Below are 20,736 nucleotides of genomic sequence, written 5' to 3'. Positions count from 1 at the left end.
AGCATAACTCAAATTTACCGTAACTTAAATATTAACTGTTTAAAATCATCTGATAGGAAAACCCAAAACTAAAAATCTGTATCTGTGAATTCTAGTCAATGACACACATATGTTGAATTATTTAGGGAGAAGTACATGGATACTTTGAAATACATCAAAAAATGAGATAGACTGATGGAGAGATGAATAAATATGTGATAGGTCAGTAGAGTAAATATTAATGTCAGAATCTAGGTGATGGGTATATGGGTTTCACTATAAATTCTTTCAACTTTGCTATACATTCTAAATACTTGTTAATAAAATGTTAAGGGGGAAATCTATACCTACAAGAACATACATTACTATTGACCATTAACAAATATAACACACAATTTTCTTACTTACTTTCCTCTAGAATGTATCTTTCTACGTGTTGCACAAAATTAATTAATTAATTAATTAATTAGATGGCTTATATAATCATTATACATTCACAATTATAGTTCAACAAATTTAGAATAAGTCTGATCTGATTTCATCAGAATATTTACTTTTTTTCCCATGCAGAAAGAGGGACTTACATATGTCTGACCCAACACCAACTCAAAATAAAAGCCTCATCTATCTACTTCTAGAACATACATACTATAAAGAATTAACTGAAAGAAACATCTGGCATTGAATATTTTACCATCCCTCTGAACAAAGAGGAGGGACAGTTAAAATGGAAAACAGGTGTTAACTGATTAAATTAGTACACGTATTTGTGAGTAGTTCAAGCACCTAATTTAAAATTCATCTCTATCTAAAAATTTTAATTAAAAATATCCTAAAACATATAATCATCCCTAGAACATCTCAACTTCCAAAAACTACAAGTGCCAAGAGCTTTGTAACTTGCCCTCATACCTCAGAACCTTAGATTTTTACCACCCATCTCATCACTGGACTTCAAGCCTAAACTATCACCTACTACCTGAAAGAATAAGAAGTCACAGTAACTGTCAGAGATGCTGTTTCAAAGGCATTTATATTTTATGAAAAGCAGGCAGTGTAGCTTATATTTGCCAAGAATTATTTTGAACAATGTCACCTCAAATTGGAAAACAGTGAACACACTTTAAAACCAAAGTCTCTGTCAAAGCTGCTCACAAATAGTATCAAAAACAGACAAACCTGAAAATACCTACTACTGAAGCACTTCAGGACTATCACAAAAAATACATATTAAAAGAGTGAATTGTCTGGGATGTGCCCATCTTGAGTTCAAAAGAAAAAGGAGCCACACAATGGTATTTATTTAGGGGGAAGATCTGTTGTTTATGGAAAAGTCTTATAAGACTTTCACATTTTTCTTATTTATTCTCAAGTAATGTTGTAAAATCTGCTCATCAATAAAAATGGTATAGGAAACAAGTCAATCTCTTTTCCTCCCCTTTTACTATCTATAGTTCATTTGCTTATTAAAATTTTGCCCAGTTTATTAAATACTATGCTATATGTGCTACCAAACTGGAATGCAAAAATATACAGACTATGATAGGCAATGTTCAATTTAACATTGATCAATAAAATAGATTTATCCAAATGTAACAACTTCATCCCAATTCTCTGGATCATACATATCCTAAATAAAGATATTTGGTTTCTAATATTATGCACACCACATTCCATTTTAATTATAACATTCATCTACAAGAAACACAAGGAAAACAATTCAAAACTATGTTAGTAATTAGTTCTGGTTTGGTCCATTGTATGCAATCAGGAAAGTACAGGACTTAATTAGTTGCTACCCAGTTGAAGCAATGAAAAAGGTTAAAAATCAAAGTACTTAAAATTAAAATATGGAATCACCCCCCTCCCCAATACTACAGGGACACAAAACAACAACTACTGTCCCATCAAGCAAAAGTGGAAAACAAACAGAGAGCATGTGTGTAACCTCACTTACCATCTTTTTGTTATTCTACTTCAACAGGTCAAGAAAGGTGAAGAAAGAGAAGGTAGAAGTAAGAGTCAGAAAAGGCCTAAATAAAATCCTCACTGAAATTTTTAAACATAACAAGCAATAGAGACAAATTAGGTAGAGGTCAGATGCAGTACTATATTTTACGGAGTTAATAATTAGGGCCAAAGTAACATGGACAGTTATTACTCCTGAATGAAAATTAACTCATTAAACAATTTAAGTTTCCAGTTTTTAGTCTATCACCACATTTTAGCTAACAAAACACAAAAAGTATAAGTCAATCCACTAGGCACAGGAATTCCAAAAAGTCAAGTTTCTTTAATTCTTTACTGAATTTAAGAATCTTAAATAAGGAAAATAAATGATAACAGAAAAGGTCTAGCTGAGTAGGTAGAGGGTGAGTTTAGACTGCTTTTACCAAGTGCTAGTAGTCCGGTTAAATTTGACACAGATTTCTTTTACTATTTTCTACTGGAAGAACAAATTAACTTGAGAGACTTAAAAGACTGAGCAGATTGAACAGAACTGAGCCAACAGAACACAGAATGACAAACCATACAAGCAAATGCTACTGGGGAATTCCTCAGCAAAAATGTCGTAGAATATGGGCTAGTTTCATTTCTATCACTTGGCCTTAAAAAGCAAGAAAGTGGGAGTGAAAAGATATGTAATTATTTCTGCCATGTTAGAGAATAAAAATGGTTATACATGACGTATCCTTACACCTCAAAAATGTTATTATCCATAAAGTATATAAAAAAGACATTCTTTAAAAGCCTGATACTGAATAAAAAGTGTGACTTCCAACTTCATTAAAAGAAGTTTGTCCTTATCACTATTATCAGTTAAATTTTAACTCGTTCATTTAAGATTAAATGCAATCAGAATGAAAGGCACTCACAAAAAGAGAATAAGGTATCCCCTAAATTTCCCAAAAGACCTTGAAAAAAACCATTATCATGTTGAATGTTCCGAAAATAACAAAACAGGGGCCAGAATCATTCATTATTTTAAGTCTTTAAGAATTTAACATAGAACCTAAGTTTCAGTTGTATTTTTATTCACTGTGTAACTCAATTCTGTAGTAACAAGGGCAGAGAGCTACCAAGTAGCTAATCTCTACTAGCTATTATCACCTTCCTAGATATCTCAAACAAATGTCCCAAAGAGGTACATCCTAATTCCTATTTCAAATGACTCATAATCTAACTGAAGTTTTGCCAGACTGTCCAGATAGGACCAACAATGCTACCTTGTTCACAATTCACTCAGTAAACAGGCCCCTAAATTCAACTGCATCATTTATAATCAGATCCCTAGGCCACCTGAAGAATTTAAGTCAATTGGTGACCAACGACCTTTTGATTGTTCTATTTCTTTTCTTTCTTTTTTTTTTTTAATATCGTAACTCCCACTTGATTTCCAATCCCTTGAATACAGAGGAAAGTCTTATCATCCTTAATGTCCAGTCTCTCATGTTAAGTACAGTGAGTAGGCAATGACAACTTTCCCTCCTCTCTCCTCATGGGAAGATAAATAATGCAAGGCCAAATAAAGACTTGCGGGGCTTCCTCCTGCACACTATGGAAATCAGTTATTATATTAGTGAAAACAGAAACCAATAAAATTGATACCCTATGTTTTCCTGACTAGCTATATTCAAAAGTAGGAAGATCAGGCCATGAGAACATGAAAAGTCTTAGGTCCCAAATAGACACTAACATATAATGAAAAATATATGGAATTGAAAGACATAAAAATATCAGGCTGATTTCTTTTAAACATTATACGTAACAGAACTTTGAGTCACTAATATAATATTCACATCAATATAGAAATCTTATTAAGAGTTTACTCCATTCAGAGAGTAATGGCATCAGTCATACTTAAAGTCAGATGAAATTAATTTGTTTTTGTGCCTTTCTTCAAGTGTTGATATAAATTAAAAATACAAGAAATTCAGTTCTCCCTCTTTGCTTTTCATGGCATCATATCTTAAAGCTACTTAATTCAAAGAACCCCTCACAAGTTTTGATCCTCATTTATCAATAAATCAAATATTACCTTGATTTCAATGTTTCCCACTTTGGTGGTTGATCTGATAATAGGTCTTCCAACCAAAGCTGGGAAGATGTGTTCTGGAAAGTTAGAGCCTGCATATCCACACTTCACAAACTGGAAGAGAACAGTAAAAGTGGGTTAGTGTCGAGGTATTCACTATGTCCATTTAAAAACAGCATCTGAGGGGCTCCTGGGTGGCTTAGTCACTTAAGCATCCAACTTTGGCTCAAGGTCATGATCTCACAGTTTGTGGGTTCGAGCCCCACATCCGGGTTCTGTGCTGATGGCTTAGAGCCCAGAGTCTGCTTCAGATTCTGTGTCTCCTTCTTCTCTCTGCCCCTCCCCCACACTCTCTCAAAAATAAACAAAATATTAAAAAAATTTTTTTAAATAAAGAATAAAAATAAAAAAGCATTTGAAAAATACCACTTTACATTTATGCAATATTTTAAACTTTTGGTGCTTTCAAATTATCCAAAGTAGTCACCCAACCTATCATCCTCCTTTTATTTCCTTTATGGCAGTGACTACTTCCAGAGTTCATGTTTACTTGCCAGTTAACTGCTTAATTAGTGCTTAAATCTCCCAGTACAGAGAAAGTCTCAGGAAAGCAGGGAGCTTAACCTGAGCAGTTCATGGTGGAGCCCAATGACTCAAAGAGACCTCAGCACACAGTGGTCACACAAGTGGGAAATGGACAGATTCACTCAACAAATGCTAAGAATTTTTTAAAAGAGAAACGTTAGAAACTGAACAGAACTAAAGCTTCAATTCTTTTTTTCTTTTCTTTTTTTTTTTTTTTTTTTGAGAGAGAGAATGTGAGGGGGGAGGGGACAGAGAGAGAAGGAGAGAGAGAATCCTAAGCCGGCTATAAACTGTCAGCACAAAGCCCAGTTCAGGGCTCAATCTCACAAACCACGAGACAAGGACCTGAGCTGAAATCAAGAGTCAGATGCTTAACTGACTAGCCACCAAGATGCCCCCTAAAGCTTCAATTCTAAAGCAGGCTTTCATTCATCTCTGGCAATTCCCTTAAGCAAAATTTATCAAAATAGCGGGGGGAGGAAATGGCATCTGGACTAGCATCACGTTAACGCAAACATTTATTAGGCATTTTTTAAAATGTTTTATTTTTGAGACAGAGCACAAGCAGGGGAGGGGCAGAGAGAGAGGGAGACAGAATCCGAAACAGGATCCAGGCTCTGAGCTGTCAGCACAGAGCCTGACACGGGGCTTGAACTCACGGACTGTGAGATCATGACCTGAGCTGAAGTCGGACGCTTAACCGACTGGGCCACCCAGCTGCCCCTATTAGGCATTTTTTTTTACCATTTATATTTTCATATTTAGATGGTTAGTAATACCAGGTAACATAATTTTATATTCAGAGAGTGTACTCCTTCAATGAGGGCATAACATTGACTCTGATAAGTTTTAAGAAACTGATACACTAGGAAACTTAACAACCACAGTAAACTGAAAATAGAAACAAGGTTTTTTGTTGTTTTGTTTTTTATTTCAGAGAGAGTGAGTGCAAGCAAGGAGAGGGGCAGAGGAGGGAGGGAGGGAGGGAGGGAGGGAGGGAGAGAGGGAGGGAGAGGGAGGGAGAGGGAGGGAGAGAGAGAGAGAGAGAGAGAGAGAGAGGAGCCTGATGCGGAGCTCAATCCCACGACCCTGGGATCATGACCTGAGACGAAATCCAGAGTCAGACGCTCAACTGACTGAGCCACCCAGGCGCCCCAAACCAAGGGTTTTTAATTCTTATACCAATAATATAGTCTGCTTAGTCTTACTTTTAAGAGCAGTCATTGCAAGGAAAATGCAATTAAAACTTCAGGGCAAGAGGAGGAAGCTACAGAACAGGATATGTAATCATAGTCTCTACTCTCTTCCTTAACAAGTCTCTATTCAATGTGCAAGGATGTTTGTGTCTATTGATGAATCCCAAGTGCCTAGAACAGTGTCTGGCATATAGTTAAGAGCATACTATATAATTGATCAATAAAAACTAGAAGTTTTGTTGTTGTTTTGCGAGTATGATACTGCGATTATTTTTTTTAAATGCTTATTTATTCATTTTGAGAGAGAGCAAGCAGGGGAGGGGTAGAGGTAGAGAGAGACAGAATCCCAAGCAGGCTCCATGCACAGAGCCCAAAGCAGGGCTCAATCGCATGAACCATGAGATCATGACCTGAACCAAAATCAAGAGTCGGATGCCTAGCTGACTAAGCCACCCAGGTGCCCCGTGTGATTATTTTAATACAGAGCACATGTTTCATATTGAGAAAAAGTGCATTGTTCATGGCTCCAGGCACCATACATTCTCCGAGAATTAAGGAGAAAAACAGTATCCGAATGTGACACATGACAGCAATAACAAAAAGGCTGACAGAAACTTTTAACCTACCCCTTGACAGAAAGCTACTATCTACAAGGAACAGTTTTATTTGATGGTGGTAAAAGTTAGCAACAATCTTAAACTTACCGACTTTTGACTAACTCCCCAAAATACAGAATTTTCTTATTTCAAAGATCTCTACAACAACCTTGGTGGAAATTTTGATGAACCACATTTAATTATAAATAGCCAAGAACATTCTGCCATCCAGAATTTCAAATGAATTGTAAGACTTTTATAAATAGAGCTTTTAAAATATGTTAAAGTCATGACTTATGCAGATTAATGCTATGAAAAAAATCTGTCTGAAATACCACCTGAATTCCTACCCTCGCAGTTCATATTTACATTCTAGAATCTACATAAAACATACTGTTCATATACATTTTCTTCCAAACCCACAAAACCTAGTCCTGGTCAGTTTACCTCTGAGCCACCAAGGCTGGGGAATTTTTCAGTTACAGATACCCATTTCTAAAACTACTTATTGGATTATCTTTCAAGGCAGTAGTACAATATGATGGCATAAGGAACAGATTACTTGTTTGCTCATACCTACTTCTCCACTTGAACAGTGGTTGACAGTGAAGAACTACAATATATTCTTACCCTAAAGGAGTGTTAAATGGAATTCAGTAGTGCGAATCCATTTTTACAAGATGTCTTTTCCAATATTTATCAGTGAGACCCAGGAGTTGGAAAGACAACTGCCACAGAGGAAATGAATAATATCTAATATTTTCAAGTACGTTCACATTAAGAGGAAAAAAATAAAACCTCTCACACTCTTCTAAATCCTAAACTCTTTTGTCCTTAAGTCAAAATTCAGCTCACTTGATATGAACTGAAATGATACGGAAGGACAGAGAATCTCTTGTCATTATTATTCCAACCATACCCAAATTTCTATATAAATAAAATCTGTCATGAGCATCAGCCCAGTATCAGCACTGGTCATAATTTACCTTATATTCCAAATAGAGAAAGTAAATACTATGCAGATATTAAATTCTTATGTTTACCTCAAAGTAATGAACAGATAAGGACACTGCATGGGCCAAAACTGTCCATTCACGTAGCTGAAAATGCTCACTTATCTATGTTTTTAAAGAAATTGCAGAATGACTGAAAAAAGAATCAACAAATTTGTAAGGGTCATCTTCAGCATATTAAACATAAACAAATGATTTAAGAGAGAAATCATTAAAAACTGGAGGTGGGAGGATGAGCCTGGCATAGGAAATAAATCAAGTCCTGGTGCGGGGGGGAGGCTGTGAAGGTTGACATGCCTCCCCTCTCATTCTGAGCTACACATACTCAGGAACATGCAACATGGCAAATCCATAAATAATCACAATAGTCAATGTTTACTGATTATAAATGTTCAGATGGGTGGTTTATATCTTAAAATTCTTTTTTGAGCATATTTTAAGGCATAAAATAGTTGCCAAGTGACTAACATAAGAAGACCTCCCTGAAATTTGAGACCCTCTGAAACTATAAAACCAATTGTAAACCTACTTATTTGTGCTTTACAAAACAAAAGGAAATTTGGCTTTAATTCAAAGATATCAATCACTTATTAATGAAATTACTTATTCAGCTTAAGCAGTAGCTTATTGGAAACAGATGCTGCCATAGCAATCCGGCGAGAGCGCTCCTACAGGGTATTAGATACTTAGTCAAAACGACAATAGTTGCACTCTTTTGCATTATTTCAAATGTGAAAGCATTAATAGCTATGATAACAAGAATTTAATTAAAATAATCTATTTCTTAATAACATAAAGTGAACAGACAATCCAGCATTTCCCTTCTTGCAAAAAGTCAGTAAAAAAAAAAAAAAAATCTAATTCATGTAATAAAATGCAAAGAAAATAGTCTTTTCTAAACTACTCAATTAGTATCCTTTCAATCCTTGAAGTACCTCCCCTACTCTAATCATTTTAAGACTTGCACTTAGTTCTCTCATTGTGTGTTTAAGAAATAGATTTTACCATATATAGTTTCCTCTTCATAGCACTGTGGTTTGAACTGGCTCCCTTACTTGCCACTGAGTCATCAAATGGTAAGAACATGAACAGTATAATGTTCTTTCAAGCAAAAATTAAAACAAAAAAATCCATCTACATTTGCTCTAAAAGTACCTTTATCCCCTCAAATAATAAACTGGGATTTACAAAGCCTCACTTGGGCTCATTTAATTTGTATTTTTCCTTTATTAATTTAGTTTGATGGTGTTGACATAATCATTAATTTAATTACCTAGTGACTATTCTGATCTTAAACCACCAAAATACTTATTCTATTCCAAAGCATTTTGCAGAGCGAAGCCAAATTTGTTTTTGGTTTGTTTACACTTCAAGTACTCCTAGGTTCAACATATAAATTAGCATAAATCTGATGAAGCAGGTCATAAACAACAACAAAGCTGAGAATTATAAATGAAAGTATGATTATTCTAGCACCATGAGCTACTTTGCATCACTAGACCCTAAAAATTGTACCAGTCACACAGTAGTCACAGAAGTCTTCCTGGTCAGTGAGCTATCTCAGTGCTGATAAAAATCACCCAACTTTGGTAACAATACACATCAGGGATCTGGGCCAACTCTTGAAAGACAGCTAAACCTAAGCAGATCTCCAGACTTTCACCTATCTGGCCATTTTCAGTAGCTCTATTTAGAGGGAGCTAACTCTGTGTTAGGTTTGAATGGTTATGAAGATGGAATGCATGAATTATTGGAATCAGATGAGTTTTCCTCCTCTGGGCTACCCTAATGAGGGAGACCCTGGTATAGTTGGGAGCTAGTGAGGAAGAAAGGCAGGACCAAATCTGGCACGTGATTATAAGAACTCACCCACTCTTAGAGCATTCAAATTAGGGCCTGACAGAGGGGTTAAAAAAAAATCATCAACTTCTCAAATAGCCTAAGTTTAAAACCTAAAATGTATAAGAGGCAAGTTGCTTTCGGAAAACAACTACTCACATATGAATACCTTCTGTAATATTTAATTGTAGATAACTCACTATAGCTTCAGGTACCTAAACAAAATCAAGATGACTATCAAGTATAAGCAGTAAGAAATCTAGAATTTCTATATTTAGAATCCTCTATGGGGCGCCTGGATGGCTCAGCCGGTTAAGCGTCCAACTCCAGCTCAGGTCATGATCTCACAGTCCGTGAGTTTGAGCCCCATGTCGGGCTCTATGCTGACAGCTGGGAGCTGGGAGCCTGCTTCGGATTCTCTGTCTCCCTCTCTCTCTGCCCTTCCCCAGCTCATGCTCGGTCTCTCTTCTCCTTCAAAAATAAACATTAAAAAAAAAATTTTAGGATCCTCTAAATTTTCAGAAATATCACAGCATTCCTAGCTACATATCACACCAGAACTGTTTCTTCACTTGAAGACAATCATGTCTATAGAAAATCTGGAAAAAAAATTAAAATAACTAGAAATATAACACCAGTACATAAATTTTTGTTCAAATTAACTACATTTTTCCTTTGTGTCATAGTAATTGATCTTTTAAGGCACAAGATTCTTAAATTATGGATTAGCCATAAGACTAATCAATAACATACAATCAGCTTTCTATCAGAAGTAAACCAATAAAATAGTAACATAAATGAATTCATGGCTAACATTTCTATTCTAATTGAATATCAAAAAACTCATACACTACAAAACACAGGGTTGGTTACCCTTCAAAGAGGAGGAATCCACTGAAATACAACTGTGTCTGATTTCTAAAAAAATTTTTTTAATGTTTATTCATTTTTGATAGATGGAGACAGAGCACAATCAAGGGAGGGGCAGAAAGAGAAGGAGACACAGAATCTGAAGCAGTCGCCAGGCTCCAAGCTGTCAGCACAGAGCCTGACGTGGGGCTGGAACCCAGGGACTGTGAGATCATGACCTGAGCCGAAGTCGGATGCTCAACTGACTGAGCCACCCAGGCGCCCCAGGATTTCTAAAGAGAATATCAGGCGTATTTACAAAACAAAATATTTTAAATTCAATCTTTGAAGCTTTAAATTTAGTTAGAGGTCAATTTGAGGCTACAGGGGGAATCAGGTTACTATATTTTTTAAAAGCACCTTCAACTGTAAAAGTAATACACACTTATCCCCAGTCTCACAGGTAACTACTACGAACATACCTTTCCCTCTAAAACTTTCATGTACAAGTTTGTGGTCTTACATAAACGTATTTAATAAAGAACACTCACACAAACGGGATCATTCTAAAACTTTTTAAAAACTTAACCAGTAAGTCTTAGACATGTTTCCATAGCAGTGGAACTTTTTTTTAAGCATGCCATTTTGTATGGATGTCTCATATAAGACCTCTTCTTACTCTCGTGTTTTCAACTTAGTTCATATAAAACTAGTATAATTATTGCTTGTAAAAGTCTGTAGCACAGTACGGGCAGTGTTACGTCAGTAAATATCAGCTCCTTTTTTCCTCTCAACAATCCAGTTTCTAAAATAATTTCAAGTAAAATCTTTTTTTTTTTCAGGGTACACATAGTGATTTGACAACTCTGTATGTTATGCTACACTCACAAGTGTAGCTACCATCTATCACCATATAATGCTATCACAATACCAATGGCTATAATCCCTATGCAGCACCTGTCATCCCTGTGATTTACTCATTCCGTAAGTGGAAGCCTATTTTTTAAATTCACGGGTCACATTCATGGAAAAGAGGAGGAAAGTTACAAAATACTGCAACTCCAAAATGGTTAGAAATCACGGTAATGTAGGGGGAAATGATCACTATCGATCTTATCCCGAATAAGTAACATTTCTGTCTTCTAATGTGCTGCCCTAAGTAAGTTTTCTTTTGGGTGGGGGGTTGAAAGTAACAACTTTCAAGTGATTTCTAAATCAGTGTTTCAGCCAGATTTTTATAATCACTTCCCTTATAGAATCTAATCTAACATCTAATATGATCTGTGTTCTGCACCTAAGGAAAAAAATGAAGGCGGGGGGAATACCAAAACTAATCAACTTCCTCTAAGGTCCAAAATTAACACTTGGGCCTTGAAAGGTCCTAGATCTCCCAATATCAATGGAACATACTGTCTCTGTGGGGCTGCACCGGGGCCAAATTCCCAGTATGCAGAGCAAAAAGTAAATGATGCTCTGCTAAACTCCCCCCCCCCCCGCCCCTCAAAAACTGCGAAAGGGCTGCGGCTCATTGCGTGACAGCACTTCCCCCTTTTTTTTTTTTTTCTTTAAACCCGTTTCCTGCCTCCCGTTCGGTATCTTCCACTATACAGGAAGAGGAAGGCCTCTTGGTTCTTTCTCCTTTCGACACAACCAGCGACCCTGGGGAATGGAACCCTCAACGAACAAACCTACCCAGCCTTTTTACCCCTCCAGTCCTTTAGCCAAACTGTCCCCGCTCGGGCGCGGAGCCGGCCCCTGCCGGGCAGCAGACTGGATCCCCCGTCCAGCGTCGGCCTCGCCCGCCGCCCTGACCCCGAGCCGCAGGGGTGGCAGGCTCGGGGACACCAGGGCTGGACTCTGTCCGCTAGCTCCCCACGCCCGCAGAGGCCGGAAGAGCTGCCCCGCGCCCCTGGCCCCGGCGGCCGGAGGGCCCAGGGGTGCAACCCTGGGCGCCGAGGGCCGGCGCGCCACTAGCACATCCCCGCCCGGGCCTGTTGGCCACGGCTTCTCCGCCGGGCTCTTACCCCGGTGCCGTTGTCGCACACCACCACCTTCCTGCCCTGGCTGTCCATCGTCCGCCCGGAAGAGAGCCGCCGCCGCCGAACGACCTACAGCCCCTGCTGCCCGGCCCTTTCCTCTTCCTCCTCCTCTTTCACAGCCCCTCCTTCAGCCCAACTTTCTTCCCCCAACCGGAAGTCACTGCCCGGCCCCACCCGCCATTTAAGACACAGCCTGCACGGAAGCGGTGGAGGTGGGAGGGAGGGGGCCGCGACTGGCAGCAGTACGCTCCAATAAGAGATGGAGCCTGCAACTGAGGCCCCGCCTACAACTCTGGCTTCAGCTTCTGTTCCAGCTCAGGCGTACGGGTTACCGCCCACCCAGGTTCTTCCTCACCGCTTTTAGTTCCTGGATCTTCTCCCGGCCGTAATGGCGGCAGATCTGGCGGATGCGTCGGCCAAAGGCGTTGCAGGAGTTGAGGGGGTCGCTTACCGGTCTGCAAAAGGTGCAGGCAGGAGAAAGACCCTGGATCTGTTGCGAGATGGCAGTGGAATGTAGCGAGGAGAGACAGCCGGCAGGGCGGAGGGCATGGGAAGTAAACCTGGACATCCCCGCTGACGACCAATGAACATGGCTTGGTGTATCATAGCTTTTAGGCCTTTTTAATGAGCAGAGCGGGGATGGATACACACACATGAAATCATGCGTTTATAGTCGATGTCTCCCAATTCCAGCCCAACCCCTTTTTACCCAATTTGCTCATAGTCAAGCGAGCAGGAGTGGGTGCCTACCTTTTCAGCGTCCTCGCTCACCACCTCCCTTCCAACAGCACATTGCTTCACTCTTCTTCAGTGTATGTATTTTTTGAACCCAGAGTCTCGGCTTTGAAATCAGACAACCCGAGTTTCAGATATGGCCCTGCCACTCAAGAATTTTGTGATTTTGGACATCTTGCTTATGCATAGGAATACTAACCTCTACTTCCATGGGTGGTTGTGAGGATAAAATGCATAAAGTATCCATTCAGTGGTGGCTATTTGTTATTAATTAAATACCTTTAAATATATAGTTCTTTCTATTTATAATGCCTTTACCTTTTTCGTCAATCAGGCGACTTCTGCTCATGCTGTAAACCCAGTGGTCACATCTATGAAGACTTTGCTGGATAACCCTCAAGATGCTCTTTACTCTCTTTCTTCACTATTAGTTTACCGTGGGTATGTGAATAATATTTTTGTCCTTATCACACTCAACAAATATTGGATGAGTGATATTAAAATTTATCTAGAAAAAATGCCATCATTTTTGAGAGGTGAGAACTAGAATTGTGCCTTTCATATGGCTGTACATGTACAGGGACTAGAATAAAACCTGGATCATGAGCCCTTCAGTCCAGTATTATAATACTAGGCTGCCTCTCAATTTTCACTTTGTTCTGTTCTTAGACCAGTGGTTTCTACACTGTCATAAAGGCATAGGCGACTTTATTCTAATTTAATCTTACATGGAACCTCAACATATAAAATAGATTAAAATCTGCCATAATTGTTGGAAGTTTGAGAAATTAGAACGGACAGGAGTCCTCAGAAATATGTCTTCCCCGCACCTGCTTCAGTAGTGGTTAAGGTACCTCAGCCTGCTAAACCGTGCATTCATTCGTTCACAAACTACACATCTTCCTTTTGTGGCCCCAGTGCCTAACACTGTGCCATTTTCCTCCTGGAAGTATATTTATTTGGTCTGAGCAAATTGAACTCAAACATATCTGTGTCCTTTTAATTTTCCTCTCTATGAAATTAAATTTCATACTTTTATTTTTTTTTAATTTTTTTTTTTAACGTTTATTTATTTTTGAGACAGAGAGAGACAGAGCATGAACGGGGGAGGGACACAGAGAGAGGGAGACACAGAATCGGAAGCAGGCTCCAGGCTCCAAGCCATCAGCCCAGAGCCTGACGCGGGGCTCGAACTCACGGACCGTGAGATCGTGACCTGGCTGAAGTCGGACGCTTAACCGACTGCGCCACCCAGGCGCCCCGCATACTTTTATTTTTTACTTTTAAAGAAATTATAATTTTTGTTTTCTTACAATTATAGAAACAATACATGCAGATGATAGAAAGTATCAACAAATATCTATTCACTACACTAATGAAAATGCAGCAAACCCCTTGCTTACGCAAATTCAGATTCAGTACTATTGGTAACTGGCTCCTGCCTTCTACACCAGGCACAACCTGGTCATTTCACTTTCCTCAAAATAATGTGATCATACATTTTAAGGCAATTATTTTGGTGGGGGGAGGGGAGGGAGACTTCATTTCTAGCCTTCTGTGGCGATTTTACATACATTATTCCACACAAAAATCTTACTAGGTAAATATCCCTATTTTACACATGAGAAATGGGGGCTTTAAAACATTAAGGTTAGCAAGGTGGTAGGTAGAAGCTTACATAACAGAAATCAATATATTTTCATATGTCATTAGTGAACAATCTGAAAATGAAATTAAGAAAACAATTCCATTTCCACGAACATCAGAAAACTCCAAATAAATTAAATGCAAGGCCTATACACTGACCACTGAAACACTGTTGAGAGAAATCAAAGAAGATCTAGGTAAGTAAATATACCATGTTCGTGGGTTGAACATCCATTGTTAAGATGACAGTTCTCTCCAAATTAATCTATAAATTCGAATGTAATCTCTATCAAAATCCCAACAGACTTTCTTTCATTTTAGAAATTGACAAGTTTGATCCTAAAATGTATACAGAAATGCAAAAGAATCAGAATAGCCAAAACGATTTTGAAAAAGAAAAGCAGGGGCGCCTGGGTGGCTCAGTCGGTTAAGCGTCCGATTTCAGCCAGGTCACCATCTCGCGGTCCGTGAGTTCGAGCCCCGCGTCAGGCTCTGCGCTGATGGCTCAGAGCCTGGAGCCTGTTTCCGATTCTGTGTCTCCCTCTCTCTCTGCCCCTCCCCCGTTCATGCTCTGTCTCTCTCTGTCCCAAATAAATAAACGTTGAAAAAAAAATTAAAAAAAAAAAAAAAAGAAAAGCAAAAGTGGCAGACTTCCACTGATGTCAAAACTTGTTATAAAGCTATGGTAATTAAGACAATGTGGTATTGGCACAAGGATGGACGTACAGATCAATGGTACAGAATAGCCCAGAAATAAACTCTTACATTTATGGCCAATTGATTTCCAGCGAGTGTGCTAAAACAATTCAATGGCAAAGGGTAATCTTTTTTTTTTTTTTAACAAATAGTGCTGGGACAATTGGATATTCTTGTATGTGGAGGATAAAAGAAGAATTTTGACCCTTATTTCACACTATACACAAAAATTAATTCAAATGGATCATAGATTTAAATTTAGAAGAGCTAAAACTCTACACATTCTGGAAGAAAGGACAAGAAAAATCTTTTGATGTTGAGGTAAGCAAAGATTGCTTGGCTACAACACCAAAATCATGATTCATAAAAAAAAAATGATAAACTGGACTTATCAGAAATTTAAAACTTTTTATTGATGTATTAAGAAAAAGAAAAGAAAAAAAGAAGCCACAGACTAGGAGAAAATATTTGCAAATCATATATCCAACAAAGGACTTATATCCAGAATAAATTAAGAACAACAATAGTAAGACATATTATCTAATTTTAAAGTGGGTGAAAGATTTGAATCGACATTTCACCCAAGAAGTTTTATGAATGGCTAACAAGCACATGGAAAGATGCTCAACATCATTAATCCTTGAGGAAATACAAATGAAAACCCTAATGAGAGTGGTGGCCTGCAGGCAGCAAGGCCACAGGTGGGCTGGCTTTGGTGCCCCTCTGCCAGGTAGTCAATGCAGGGCCTCCCCAGGAACAGCTGGGACTGCAGGGCAGGCGGCCCTGCTGGTTGGTGGGAGCTGCTAGGCGAAAGCCTTGCACTCCTGCGCAGTTTCAGCATCTTCCTGCAGGGCTGCTCTGGGCAGTGGCCTTCAGCACATCGAAACTCAAACCAAAGAACCAAAGCATGAAAGAAGATACGGTTTTTAGATACTTCCAAACAAGCCATAATTATGCTGTCCATCCACTTTGCAAACCTAGCAGGTCTCATTGAAGAGGATCCTTGTTCACTTCAGCTTCCTCTTGGGACACAACTGTGGGCATGCTGCTCACCTACATGGGCGTGCAAGTCCGTCTGCGTCTTGATAGAGTGGCAGCAGTGAGAGTCCCCGTTCTGATGAACGTGGAGACCTTCTGCAGTGCAGAGCCTAAGGCAGTGTGCTTTTTAACACCATGATCAAGACTTTTTAAAAGTCTGTTGTCTTCATCCTCCTCCTCACACATCAGTGGGAAAAGGTGGCCCTACTGAGTCCCCTGAAAACTCAGACCTGAAACTGGCCATCATCATGCTGATCATCCCCTTCCTCGTCAATGCTTTGATGTTTTGGATAGTGAACAACTTCAGGAGAAAGGGGAGGACGAAAGCTAAACTAGAAGAAAGGGGAGCCAATCAGGACTCAAGGGAGGAGAGCAAGGTCCACTGCAGGAGGGCTGAGTCCCACGTACAAGGAGTCGGAATCTGCGATCCTGATCTCAACGGATGACAAGATGGAGGTGCGCAACGTGGAGGGGCACCTGCGCAGACCAATGCCCTGAAGGCTGCCGAGAAAAAGGAGCACCGCTTACTGTTGCCAGTATGATATTCCCATGCTGAGGTCAGGTTTGGGGGCCCAGCCAGCTGCCTGGTGGGCCAGCAGTCACTCCACAGTGTCCTTCCCGTCTTACTCTTCCCTGCCTCTTCTACCTCCACTCCTCTTGCTATCTCTGCTCACTCCCAGAATACTATGGGAGGACCCACCAATACTGAGGGGAACGTGGTAGTTGGAGGCATTACAGTGGGGAAAATATGCAAGTGTAAAAAAAAACCAAACTATAATGAGATACCGTATCATACCCACACTAGAATATCTGTGATCAAAAAGACAGAAAATAACACATGTTGGATGTGGAGAAACTGGAGCCCTCCATTGCTGGTGGGAAGGTACAATGGTGCAGCCACTTTGGAAAACAATTTGGTAGTTTTTGAAAAAATTTAAATATAAAATTAGCATACCCAGAGATTCCACTCCTAAGTATATGCCCAAGAGAAACGAAAACCTATTTCCACAGACTCGTACACAAATGTTCATAGCAGCATTACTTATAATAGGCAAAATGTTAAACAATTCTAATGTCCATCAATTTGTGAATGAGTAAACTATGTGATATATGCATACAATACAATAGTATCGAGCAATAAAAAGAAAACAATACATACTATAAACATGGATGACCCTAACAAACATTATGCCAGATGCAAAAAACTACATATTGTATAATTCCATTTATATTAAATTTCTAGAAAAAGCAAACTTATAGATAAAGGAAGTGGATCAGTGATTGCTGGGGCTGGGATCTAGGTTTGGCTGAGAATAGGCATGAGAGAACTTTATAGGGAAATGAAAATGTTCTAAAACTAGATTTTGGTGATGGTTGCACAACTATATACATTTACTAAAAATCATCACACTGTACATTTGAGATATGTAAAATATATTTTATAATTTCAACAAAGTTGTTTTAAAAAATTAAGTTACCTGCCCAAATTCACCTAACTATAATATATCCAAACTATGATTAATCACACGCCTGGCTGACTCCAAAGCCTGATTACCCTTAGGATTTTTGGAAACTCCAGATCTGTCATGAACCTTAAGCCCCACTTGGCATCCCAGTTGAGGATGACTTTCCTGGAGTAATTCTAGCATTTCACTTGGACCTGATTTATCCTCTGTGCTTAGGTGGAAATGGATTGGTATATTTTTATGGTTATAGAGTAAAACAATGTTAAAATACACTTGTATTCTTAGATATGTATCATGCTTGAATTGAAAAGGAAAACAATGTCTTCTAGTATTGAAGTAAAATAATAAAAATAATAAACTCTTTTCTCTCCAGAATTTATAGATATGAATGATTTCCACAGTATAGTTTCCTCAAAAAATTAAAAATAGAATTATCATATGATCCAGTAATTCCACTACTAGGTATTTACTCAAAGAATATGAAAACATTAATTTGAAAAGATATATGCACCCCTATTATATTGCAGCATTATTTGCAATAGCCAGCTATGGAAGCAATCCAAGTGTCCATCAATAGATGAATGTGTAAAGAAGATGTGATATATACACAGACATACACACACACACACACACACACACACACACACATGAATATTACTCAGCCATAAAAAAGAATGAAATCTTGCCATTTTCAACAACATGGATCTGGAGGGTATAATGCTAAGTGAAATAAGTCAGTCAAAGAAAGACAAATACCATATGATTTCAGTCACAGGTGGAATTTAAGAAGCAAAACAAATGAACAAATGAAAAAAAGACAAAAAACCAGACTCTTAACTATAGAAAACAAACTGATGGTTACCAAAGGGGAAATGAGTGGGGGAATGGGTGAAACTGGTGATGGGGATCAAGGAGCGCACTTGTCATAATGAGCACTGGGTGATGCATAGAATTGTTGGACCACTGTATTGTACGCCTGAAACTAATATAACACCATCTGTTAATTACACTGGAATTAAAATTTTTTAAATTTTTTTCAAAAGAATGGTTTCCTTAAAAATACTGTTATTTGTATCTGCAGTATCTAAATTAATGAGCAAAAAATCCCCTTAGGGATGTTTTGAGTAGAACTCTAATTCACTCCAAAGATGTTTACTCATTTTAGAAACTGGTAGTGTTACCACATATATTACAGCATATTCTGCACCTGAAGAACTCAGGAAGAGGACATCCATGTCATTTATTTAATTATTTAGTTTTAAAAGTCACTAAGTCAAAAGATTTGTATTTATCCCAGAAAAGTATTTCTCCATCTTGTCAATTATCTAACCTCTTCTAGGTCATTCCCATTTGTGTTGCTAAGAGAAACGTTTATGTTAGAAGTGTTAAGTCAAATTAGATGGAAGTAAGTTAATCCATTTGAAAGTGTTTCAGACATCACATTACTACACTCCTAAATTCTTCAGCATGCCTATAAAAAATAAATGCAATCTCTTACAAAACCATGGCATCATCATATGTAGGAAAAATTAGCAATCCGTTAGATTCCATATCACCTAACACTCAGTCCATGTTCATATTTTCCCAGTTGTCCCTACAGTGTTTACAGCTGTTTTTCTTCTAAACCAAGATCCAATCAGGCTTCATACATTGTTTTTGTTGTTACGTCTCTTTAATCTCTTAATCTAGAAAAGTCTTCTCCCTTTTTTTCTTCATGAAATTAACTTTTTGAAGAAGTCAGATCATTTGGCTATAGAAATGTCCCATGTTCTGGATTTGTCTGATTGTTTTCTCATGGTCGATTAAATTTTAAATGACATTTATACATAACTTTGTTATAGGCAAGGTGTGTTGTATGGATCTTCTTTGCTTTGTATTGATATCAGAAACAAGTGAAAATCTTGCAATACTGTAAATAGTGCTATCGTCTTGATTTAGCCGAGGATGAGCACAATTATTATGAATATGCACGCATGCGCGTGCGCACACACACACACACACACACACACACACACACAAGTAGGGATCTGTGATCTGTGATTCCATATCTCTGTTGGGGAAGGGAATAAATAATATGAAAGTTAATAAACTAAATGCTTTACTATCCAATTTCCTTTGTTTGTTTGTTTGTTTGTTTGTTTGTTTGTTTGTTTTTAGTAAGCTGTCTGCCCAACGTGAGGCTTGAACTCATGACCCTCACATGTTCTACCAACTGAGCCAGCCAAGCACCCTTTTCCTGACTTCATTTAACCTCTTACTTGCTTTTGGATGCTCTGTATAACATAAGTACATCTCAGTATTGGAGGAAAATAATTCTGGAGAATTTATGTGCTTTATGATTTAATAGCTTTAAGTTATTTTTTTTAATAATCAATTTGATTACTATTTTTGGCTTTTAGCTTGGAGATTTTCAACACATAGAGAAGTATAGTAAAATATAAGCCCATCAGCTAACTTCAGCAGTGATCAGCTTTCTGGTGTTCTTGTTTCATCTGTTTCCTTTCACACACAGTTTTGCTATTCTTGTTTGCTGGAGTATTTTAAAACAAATCTCAGGCATCATGTTTTGCCTCCTTTAAATACTTTGGTATGTTTTCTAACAGATAAAGGCTTGAAAAACATAATCACAATACCATTATTACAGCCAACCAAATTAACAAATTCTTATTATCTCCTAATATTCAGTCCATATTCAGCTTTTCTCAGTGATCTCCAAAATGTCCTCTTTCATTTGTTTTTTTTCCAATCAAGATCTCAGTAAGGCCTGCATATTGTATTCGGTTGATATGTCTCTTAAGACTATTTTAGTTCATGACACTTCCCTCTCTTTTCTTATACCATATTTTGGGTGAAGAAATTGGATCATTTGTCCTCTGAAATTTCCTCATTCTGGATTTGGCTGATTGTATCCATGCAATGTTGTTTTTCTTGTTCCTCAAGCCTCCATATTTTCTATAAACTGGTAGATCTAGGAGACTGATTAGATCTAGGTTCAACTATTTTGGTGAAAGTATTTCATGGG

At 38.2% G+C, this 20,736-nt stretch overlaps 2 protein-coding genes and 1 pseudogene across 3 annotated transcripts in view; 2 read left to right on the top strand and 1 right to left on the bottom strand.

Annotated features, from left to right (window-relative positions):
• Nucleotides 1–12,257, bottom strand: part of ACTR2 (actin related protein 2) — a 38,206-nt gene extending 25,949 nt beyond the window's left edge. The window contains exons 1-3 of one of the 2 annotated variants that reach the window (XM_003984060.6): nucleotides 12,118–12,257; nucleotides 4,019–4,129; nucleotides 1,937–1,951 (exon numbers count right to left, since the gene is read on the bottom strand). In XM_003984060.6, coding sequence (XP_003984109.1) covers nucleotides 1,937–1,951; nucleotides 4,019–4,129; nucleotides 12,118–12,165 — 174 coding nt within the window. In that variant the 5' untranslated portion in view covers nucleotides 12,166–12,257. The remainder of the gene's footprint in view (nucleotides 1–1,936; nucleotides 1,952–4,018; nucleotides 4,130–12,117) is intronic. The other variant, XM_003984059.6, reaches the window with a different exon arrangement.
• Nucleotides 11,723–13,473, top strand: LOC109498195 (transcription initiation factor TFIID subunit 4-like). The gene is made up of 2 exons (XM_045054288.1): nucleotides 11,723–12,596; nucleotides 13,202–13,473. Exon 1 carries the CDS (start codon nucleotides 11,760–11,762, stop codon nucleotides 12,315–12,317), a length of 558 nt encoding a protein of 185 aa, XP_044910223.1. The 5' UTR covers nucleotides 11,723–11,759; the 3' UTR covers nucleotides 12,318–12,596; nucleotides 13,202–13,473.
• A 1,662-nt stretch (nucleotides 13,474–15,135) lies between these two features.
• LOC101091932 lies at nucleotides 15,136–18,219 on the top strand (annotated as a pseudogene).
• Nucleotides 18,220–20,736: the final 2,517 nt, after the last annotated feature.

This window comes from Felis catus, chromosome A3 (assembly GCF_018350175.1).
Source record: "Felis catus isolate Fca126 chromosome A3, F.catus_Fca126_mat1.0, whole genome shotgun sequence".
Lineage (NCBI taxonomy): Eukaryota > Metazoa > Chordata > Mammalia > Carnivora > Felidae > Felis > Felis catus.
The sequence above is the reverse complement of the archived record's forward strand: the minus strand, read 5'-3'. Positions and strand labels throughout refer to the sequence as shown.